The sequence below is a fragment of the Rhodamnia argentea genome, chromosome 3 (assembly GCF_020921035.1).
Source record: "Rhodamnia argentea isolate NSW1041297 chromosome 3, ASM2092103v1, whole genome shotgun sequence".
NCBI classification, from domain to species: Eukaryota; Viridiplantae; Streptophyta; class Magnoliopsida; order Myrtales; family Myrtaceae; genus Rhodamnia; species Rhodamnia argentea.
This window is the reverse complement of record NC_063152.1, coordinates 11,483,991-11,493,164: the sequence shown is the minus strand read 5'-3', so window position 1 is coordinate 11,493,164 and position 9,174 is coordinate 11,483,991. Positions and strand designations below refer to the sequence as shown.

Sequence of the window (9,174 nt, the reverse complement as noted above, 5' to 3'; positions counted from 1 at the left end):
GGCAAGAGCCGACTATGGCTGGGATTCCGCAAGCTCTAGGAGCTATTGGAGATTTGATGGGGCAACAAGTGAGGAATCGGAATGCTGCTGCCGCCGCCGCTGCTGGAGCCCAACCCGTGAATCGCCCAGTTGGAGTTGCAAATAATGGGCACCTGGCCCAAAGGTTGGTGGAGCAATTCCTCAAGTTGAAGCCGCCCAAGTTTTCTGGAAGCGGAGATCCCGAAGCCGCTACCTCGTGGATCGAGGAGCTGGAAAAAGCGTTTACCCCGCCGAGGTGTACCAATGAGGACAAGGTCACCTTGGCCGTGTACCAATTGCAAGGGAAATGCAAGTACATGGTGGAGAGCTTCAAAGGACGTAGTCTTTCCCGAGGGTACGGTCCCGACGTGGGATGCCTTCGTGGGAGCCTTTTATGGAAAGTACTTTTCCGACACCGCGAGAGAACGGAAGATGGCAGAGTTCTTTCGCCTACGCCGTAACCGGATGACAATCGATCAGCATGAGGCCAGATTTGCGTAACCTGTCTAAGTATGCCCCGAGGCTGGTTGAAGACCCCGTGGATAGGGCCGGAAGGTTCAGAGATGGGCTGAAGCCCGAGATCGGGAGCGTGCTGATACCATTTAATCTGAAGGATTACAACGACCTTTATGAGAGAGCTCAGATGGTTGAGCGTGATCTGACCGAAAGGGCCGCCGCTTTTGGATCGCGGTTCGTGCCATCGAGTAGGAGAGATATTCGGCAAGGGAAGAGGCCGATGCGGGGTAACAGATTCAATGTTCCGCCCAATCGCCGAGGAGCGATTAGTAAGCCAATGCCTCGCAGAGATGATGTCTGCCGCCTATGCAACCAAAGGCATGGATCCGCTCCGTGTGAAATGCGTGGAGTTTGTTTTGGATGTGGCCGGCGGGGCCATCCGGTGAGAGATCGCCCGCAGAGGCAACAAGTCAGGCCACAGGGAGGCCAAGTTGGAAGGATTGCACCACCAAATTACCGTAACGGACCTCGACGCAAGGGACGAGTATTTGCGGTCACTCGAGATGAGGCGAAGGACTCGCCGACCGTCACAGGTACGGTCCTTCTACAGAATAGCGTAGCTTATGCTTTGTTTGACCCCGGTGCTACGCATTCTTTTGTTGCGGATCAATTTGTTAGACTATCTGGATTGATTGTGGTACCATTAGATATGGTTGTTAAGGTGTCTACACCTTTAAAGGATAGCGTAATAGCCGCAGTAGGGTCTCCTGGTTGTAGATTAGTAGTTGATGGTCACGAGAGTGAGATAGATCCGGTTGTACTCGAGATGTACGATTTTGATCCGATCGTGGGAATGGACCGGTTAACGAAGCAAAGGGCTACGATGGATTGCTATCGTAAGGTAATTCAATTTAGGCCATTGGATGGGGCTAGTTTTGAATTTGTGGGAAATCGAGGAGGAACCTCGATCGTAGTGATCTCGTCGCTAGAGGCGACTCGGTTATTGGAGAATGGTTGCCAAGGTTATTTGGCTGCGGTAGTGGATACGTCCGTTGGGGAAACTAAGTTGGAGGATATTGCTGTAGTATGTGAGTTTCCAGATGTTTTTCCGGAAGAACCGCCTGGATTGCCGCCAGAAAGAGAAATAGAGTTTGTGATAGAGTTAGCTCCGGGGACGGAGCCGATCTCTAAGGCGCCGTATAGGATGGCGTTGTCAGAATTGAAGGAACTCAAGGTGCAGATGCAAGAACCGTTGGATAAAGGGTTTATCCGCCCCAAAGCGCCGCCATGGGGAGCACCCGTGTTGTTTGTCAAGAAGAAGGACGGGTCTATGAGGCAGTGTATAGACTACGGGCGGTTGAATCAAGTGACGATTAAGAACAAGTACCCACTGCCTAGAATTGATGATCTATTTGATCGGTTGCGGGGAGCATCGGTGTTTTCTAAAATTGATCTACGAACGGGATATCATCGCTTGAGAATTAGGAAGGAAGATATACCGAAGACGGCATTTAGGACGCGTTATGGACACTATGAGTTCACAGTAATGCCGTTTGGTCCGACGAATGCTCCTGCTGCTTTTATGGACCCGATGAACAGAGTTTTTAAGGAATTCTTGGATCGCTTCGTCAACGTGTTCATAGACGATATCCTAGTGTACTCGAAGAGTTCCGAGGACCATGAACAACACCCGAGAATAGTGTTGGAGACTCTGAGGATGCATCAACTTTTTGCCAAGCTCGGTAAGTGTGAGTTTTGGTTGGCTCGTGTGGCGTTCTTAGGCCACGTGGTTTCTGGCGAGGGAATTGAAGTGGATCCATCCAAGATTGAGGCGATTATAGACCGGCCAAGACCGACGATAACGACCGAGATTAGAAGCTTCTTGGGATTGGCGGGCTACTATAGGCGATTCGTGGAGAAGTTTTCAGCTATAGCCTCGCCTATGACTAAGCTGTTGAAGAAGGATGTGAAGTATGAATGGACAGACCCGTGCGAGCGTAGTTTTCAAGAGCTTAAGCATAAGGCGACTACGGCTCCCGTGTTGACTATTCCGTCCGGTCCCGGAGGATTCGAGATCTATAGTGACGCGTCTCTCGTAGGTCCGGGTTGCGTGCTAATGCAACATGGAAGGGTAGTAGCATATGCATCTCGCCGCTTGAGACCCCACGAGTTGAACTATCCGACGCACGACCTAGAGTTGGCTGCGGTCGTGTTCGCCTTGAAGATTTGGAGGCATTATCTGATCGGAGAAAGTTTTCGGGTGTATACCGATCATCAGAGCCTGAAGTACCTGTTCTCTCGTAAAGAGTTGAACATGAGGCAGCGTCGATGGATGGAGCTGCTCAAGGATTATGATTGCGAGATATTGTATCATCCGGGCAAGGCGAATAAGGTTGCGGATGCCCCGAGTAGAAAATCAGCGATTGCTCAATTATGTGTGAATGAATGGCGTTTACTTGAGCAGGTGAGAGACTCAGACTTTAAGTTGGAGATAAGTCGTCCGTCGAGTCTAGTGGCTACATTGAGAATCGAGCCAGAAGTGCGGACTAGAATAAGGACCCTACAGACGACGGACCCTACCGTTCGGAAGATCCTTCAAGAAGACGCAGCTAAGCGAAGGGTCGATTTCCAAGTGGCCGAGGATGGCATACCGAAGTTTAGAGGACGTCTAGTTGTGCCGGTCGATGACGGTTTAAGGGAGGATATCTTATCGGAGGCACATCGTAGCAATTATAGTATCCATCCTGGTAGTACGAAGATGTATCAGAATCTGAAGCAACACTACCGGTGGAATGGAATGAAGGCGGATATAGCCAAGCATGTGGCCAAGTGTTTGACTTGTCGGCAGGTCAAGGCGCAGATCTGTAAACCCGGAGGACTGTTGCAGCCTTTGGAGATTCCGGAGTGGAAATGGGAGCATATCACGATGGACTTCGTGATGGGATTGCCAAGAAGTCAAAGAGGGCATGATTCGATTTGGGTTGTGATAGACAGATTGACGAAGTCGGCGCACTTCATTCCAGTAAGAAAAGACTTCGCCTTGGACGGATATGCAGATTTGTACGTGAGGCACATCGTGAGACCGCATGGAGTGCCGGTGACGATCACCTCAGATCGTGATCCCAAGTTCACAGCCACATTTTGGAAAAGTCTCCGGATCGCTTTAGGAACGAAATTGCAGTTCAGTACCGCCTATCATCCGCAGCATGATGGTCGATGCGAAAGGACGATACAGACTCTGGAGGATATGCTAAGAGCTTGTGTCTTGGATTTTAAGGGCAGTTGGGAAGAGCAATTGCATTTGGTTGAGTTCGCCTATAACAATAGTTTTCAGCAGAGCATCGGGATGGCGCCATTTGAAGCGTTGTATGGTAGAGCGTGCAGGACGCCAATCTGTTGGGATGAAGTAGGCGAAAGAAAAATCACTGGTCCCGAGTTAGTACAGCAGCCTATGGAAGCTGTCAAGATTATCAGAGATAGACCGAGGACTGCTCAGAGTCGCCGTAAGAGCTATGCAGATAGGAGGCGCAGGCCTCTTGAATTTCAAGTGGGCGATCATGTTTTTCTCAAGGTGTCGCCTATGAGAGGGACATCTCGTTTTGGTAAAAAGGGAAAGTTGAGCCCTAGGTATGTGGGGCCTTTTGAGATTTTGGAACGGATTGGGAATTTGACATATCGTCTTGCGTTGCCGCCAAGATCGGCCCAAGTACATAACGTATTCCACGTGTCGATGTTAAGAAAGTACGAACCGGACCCCGCTCATGTCCCGAGTTATGAAGAAATTGAGCTAGATGAGCGAGCTGCGTACGTGGAACAACCGATCGGGATCCTGGATAGGAAAGAACAAGTGCTCCGGAGCAAGACGATTCCGCTAGTCAAAGTGGTTTGGCAACATCATGGAACCGAAGGAGCTACATGGGAGAACGAGGAAGTTATCAAGAGTAGCTACCCGTATCTTTTTGAAGAGTCGTGATCGTATTGTAATTTCGGGGACGAAATTTCCTAAGGTGGGGAGAGTTGTGACGCCCGTGAAATTCTAAATTTTATTCCCAATCGATTGAGCTAAATGTCCAACCAATCCTATATTATCCGATATTCGAATTATCCTTAAGATATTTATGAACAAAGTCAAAAACATTTAATGGTGATAGGACATCGGTCCCATCACCACTCAACCACCCATTAACCCTCTTTCACGTCACCCTCTCTCTCTCTCTCTTTCCCCTCTTTTTTCCTCTCTTTCTGCCTTGAACAGAGCCCCCCACGTGCTCCCTCTCTTCTCTTCTCCTTCTTCTTCTTCTTCTTCTTCTTCTTCCTCTTCTCTTCTCCGGTTTACGACACTGCCCCCTCCACCCGGCCACGCCTCCGCTAGCCAGCCACCACCGCACCGCTTCGTCACCGTCGCGCCACCCTCCGCCTGGCCGCCGCTCGACTCGTGGCCGAGCTACCCCGCGGACGAGCCATCTTCCGACTTCGACGCCCAGCTCCGCGAAGCCCGAGCTTCCTCCGTCGTGAACCGCCGACCTCGTGCCAGCTTGTCGCCGCGCCACCTCACCTTGGCCTCGCGTTACCGCCACTCCAGCCCCGAGACCACCCACAGCCCGTCCGTCCCGCGCGCCCAAGCTACCTCAAGCCCTAGATCCGAGCCGCGAGATCCGAGGACCCGAGATCTCAGCCCCGTCCCTCGCCGCGACCCGAGCCGCCGTCGCCGCTCCACAACCGCAACCTCCAACTCAGCCCGCCGGAATCGCAGCCTCGGCATCAACCCGTGAGCGTGTAGTCCAGATTTTCCGTTCGGGTGAACAGTGCCGTGAACAGTGTCGGATGAACAGTACGGGTGAACAGTGTCGGATGAACAGTACCGGGTGAACAGTGCTCGTGAATAGTAACCGGCGTGAATAGTGCTGCCGGCCGGCCGTGAACAGTAATTCCGGCGGTGAACAGTAATTTTCGATACCGGTCTCAAAGTTCGTGCCGAGGAATTTTCAAGAGTCGCCGATAATCGTCGCGGGCCGGGCCAAGTTCGTGTCACCGCCGCTCAAGTTAAGACTGCCCGAGCTAGTTAAAATTGTGAGTTAGCCCCTAACTCTTGGTTAGGCCGCTAATTACGTTCAGAATAGATTAATTAGATTATTAGGTATTTAGGTAGCTCGATTAGGGCCGGTTTAGGTTAGAAATTTGGTTTAGGTTCAATGGCCCCGATTGGTTAAATTAGTCTAATTAGTTAGGATTTTATGCCCAATTAGATTAGATTGATTGATTGATCCGATTGTTTGAATTGATTGATCGCAAGCGAGCGATAGGTTAGAGACGAGTGCGCAATTGGAATTGAAATTTGAATTAATAATCAACTGGCTGAAATTGATTAATTGAATTATGAAATTATTGGCCCCGAGTGCCGGTTTGGCTGTTGGTTGCCGTGGGGGTTCGATTAGAGGTTAATCGCCCCAAATTGCCCGGTGTGTCGGGCGATTTAAATTGCGCATTCATGTGACCACGTATGAAATAAAATTGCATGTTTTTGCACGAAAACGGCCTTGAGCCAAGTATTTGAACATGCGAGTGTGAGCATTCGACCTAAATCCAAGAAATGAACTGGCTGGTTGTCGAAGTGCCCGAGTGGTCACATAATGGGATAATTCCGACGATCATTGTCTTCCGGTCGTTCGGTCCTAGCAATCATTGTCTTCTCGTTGCTGGATGCGCGTCGATCATTGTCTTCCGGCTGTACGTTTGCCGGTCGCAGCTTGTGATGGGCCGAAGCCTTTTTAGGATTCCCGTTAGCTCCGTGCCGTGTCGACAATCATTGTCTTCCGGTTGGTCGAGCGGAGTCACATGGACTATCAGACGCCGTCGCCGGAAGTAAGGGACGATGCCCGGTCCCCGCCAGGAGAGCACCAACCCGACTAGTGTGCTGGACCTACGGGTCGGATCTGATAATAAATGGACTACGTGTGGTGTCCTGTGCATGCAAGTGCTGTGATGCTTTGCAGTGGTGAATTGATTTGGTTGATTGACTGTTGAGTCGAGTCCGCATTGCATTACGTGTGGCCTGGAAGGTAAGTTTGCCTGTGATTGAAATATCTGTTCTATGATGATGTGATTGCCTTTTAGGGTGTTCGAGCGAATCAACGTCCTAACCGAGCTTAGGCGTTGGCTCACCGAGATTAATTTCTCACCCCGTCGTGGTTAACAATTTTTCAGGCGGTGATGGAAGCCGTGCATGTTGAACCGAGAGGATTGTGGTAGGATTTTTGGGAGTAGACGAAGGTTTAACCTTACCCGACCCCGTGTCTTTTTGAGATCCTAGTGAGCCGCCCCGAAGTATGGGGTTGTATATATTTTCAGTAGCTCAGTAGGGTTAAGATTCGTCTACTTTGGCTTTTGAATGAAGTTATGTTTTGATGAATTGACTGCGTTGATTTTCCTGCTATACTATCCCCGCCGATCTTGTTGTCTGGAAGAATTGCACGTTCCGCATGCGCCGTAATTTCGTAGGTCGATAGCTACCCGGGACGCTATCCTTCTTGACCCGTGGCGAGTAAGGTAGGGATGTCGCGAGCTCGAGAGTCGGGGCGTGACAGGAACATTCTGTATCCTTCCGTACATAGACATGTAAACTCCAAGCATACAACCTTGGACATGCAATTTCGAGATTCTAGCGTTCTATGCTAGCAAGAGATCCTTCCGAGACTAAAAACTAACATTCTTACTTACTAAAGAAAGGAAAATACTTCTCTAACGGTCTGACAAGATCGTCGGCTATTTCTGATAGCAGATTCACACACGATCACAGTGTATTTTGCATAAAGTATTCATTAATTAGAAAATCGTGGAATTAGAAGTAATAAACAATATCGCAAACCTGTCAGACTATCGGTTTTTCCAAAGAAATTCACGGTCGCTCTTATCCATTCTGCTCGTAGCGCTATTTAATATAGGTGGGCCTAAGGAAAAAAAAAACGTGGAAGTTTCACCTCAAATATACAATCAGGAAAGTTTTTCTCGTGCTAGATAGTGCAAAAAGCAACTCTATCACGTAACTCATCAAGATTGGATGGCACTGTGAAAAGGTTGAGTCTATAAATTGCATGGAAGCAAGACTGCGTCTCCACAAGCCTTTCCATCTAGAGAACAAAAATTACCAGTGAAAGAGAGAGAGATACCATGGGAGGAAACAGCTCAAGGCCATGGACTGACCTCAGCGGCGAGACCTACTGGGAGGGCATGTTGGATCCTCTGGACGAGGATCTCCGGATGTACCTCGTACACTACGGCGAACGAGTCCAAGCCATTTCTGATGGATTCAACGGCCAGGCGGAGTCGAAGGGCTACGGCCTGCCCCGGTTCCCCATGGACAAGCTCTTCCAGGAAGTGGGACTCGAGACGGCCAATAACCTGTTCAGGTACGAGGTGACCCGGTACTTTTACGTGCCGACGAAGTTGCTCGATCTCCCACTGGTTCCAGACAGGTCTTGGGCCGGGTACGTCGCGGTGAGCACCGATGAGGTGACCGCGAACTTTGGGAGGAGGGACATCTTGGTCGCTTGGAGAGGAACGACAGAGCCCTTGGAGGCCATGTCTGATCTTATCGACTATCTGGTCCCTGCGACCGACATTTTCGCAAAAGACGAGCACAAGGATGTCCGGATTCACGGTGGCTGGCACATGTTGTACACGAAAAGTGCTTTATTTGATCCGTACGTGAAGCATAGTGCCAGAGACCAGGTTTGACATTCACTCGTACTAAACATTGCTCTTGCTAATTTACCCTGGAATTTACTTAACTAAAGATTGTACTACTTTGGTCAGGTTCTAATGGAGGTCCGGAAGCAAGTGGATCTCTACGCCGGTAAAGATGAGCCAATCAGCATAACAGTGGTCGGCTACAGCATGGGTGCGGCTTTGGCAACGCTCAACGCGCTGGACATCGTGACCAACAAGTACAACGTGCCCACCGACCACCCTGAGAAAGCCTGCCTGGTGACGGCGTTTGCCTTCGCCAGCCCCAAGGTCGGGAACGAGAGCTTCCAGGAGTTGTTCTCATCATCGGAGAAGCTCCGTGGCCTTCGCGTGGTCAATGCCATTGATATCGTTCCCTTCTTCCCTCCAGTCGGATATGACCATGTCGGAGAACAGCTGACGGTCGACTCGCGCAAGTCCCCATACCTGAGGCCCCTCACCAGTAGTCTTTCCGGCGCCATGGGAATTGCGCATCAGTTGGAGACGTACCTGCATCTAGTCGCTGGGACCCAAGGGATCAGTAGTAACCACTTTGATCTCAAGGGTCGACGCGATATTTCGCTGCTGAACAAGAATTGGGATGCCCTGGACGATAGCAAGTACAAATTTCCGGTGAAGTGGTGGGTGGCGAAGAACAAGGACATGGTCCAGAATGGGAACGATGGGAGTTGGAGCTTGGCCGCTCCGTACATCCCACCTCGACCAGAAGATGATCAGAACGAATAGTCCCAAGTCTGATAAGCTATTACTAATAAGTTGCTACTTTATGACTTAGCAGCGGCAGCAGCAGCAGAATAAAGGTTCCTAATGCAAAAGTGGAGTTGTTTGATTGAGTTGTACTAGGTGGACTAAGTTATGTGTGTTGCACTGATGTTCCTAAGCTATATGTCCGATCTTTGTTTTACCTTCATGTCCTGAAATAAATATGGTATTAAATGCATATTAAAGATTGTTTCA

General features: G+C 49.9%; 2 protein-coding genes across 2 annotated transcripts; both read left to right on the top strand.

Annotated features, from left to right (window-relative positions):
* The first annotated feature begins 499 nt into the window (after positions 1 to 499).
* LOC125314093 lies at positions 500 to 1,559 on the top strand. The gene is made up of 2 exons (XM_048275553.1): positions 500 to 1,375; positions 1,515 to 1,559. The coding sequence occupies exons 1-2, from the start codon at positions 500 to 502 to the stop codon at positions 1,557 to 1,559; spliced, it is 921 nt and encodes a 306-aa protein (XP_048131510.1).
* Positions 1,560 to 7,470: 5,911 nt separating this feature from the next.
* Positions 7,471 to 9,174, top strand: LOC125314244 (phospholipase A1-IIgamma-like). Its single transcript, XM_048276105.1, has 2 exons — positions 7,471 to 8,202; positions 8,287 to 9,174. The coding sequence occupies exons 1-2, from the start codon at positions 7,642 to 7,644 to the stop codon at positions 8,941 to 8,943; spliced, it is 1,218 nt and encodes a 405-aa protein (XP_048132062.1). The 5' UTR covers positions 7,471 to 7,641; the 3' UTR covers positions 8,944 to 9,174.

What these genes read in the sequence shown, in the direction of transcription:
- LOC125314093 (XM_048275553.1), top strand. Translation starts at nt 500, where the DNA reads ATGAGGCCAGATTTGCGTAACCTGTCTAAGTATGCCCCGAGGCTGGTT. An exon ending in CGATGGATTGCTATCGTAAG is followed by an intron (nt 1,376 to 1,514) that starts GTAATTCAATTT and finishes TGGCTGCGGTAG; the next exon opens with TGGATACGTCCGTTGGGGAA.
- LOC125314244 (XM_048276105.1), top strand. Translation starts at nt 7,642, where the DNA reads ATGGGAGGAAACAGCTCAAGGCCATGGACTGACCTCAGCGGCGAGACC. An exon ending in AGCATAGTGCCAGAGACCAG is followed by an intron (nt 8,203 to 8,286) that starts GTTTGACATTCA and finishes TACTTTGGTCAG; the next exon opens with GTTCTAATGGAGGTCCGGAA.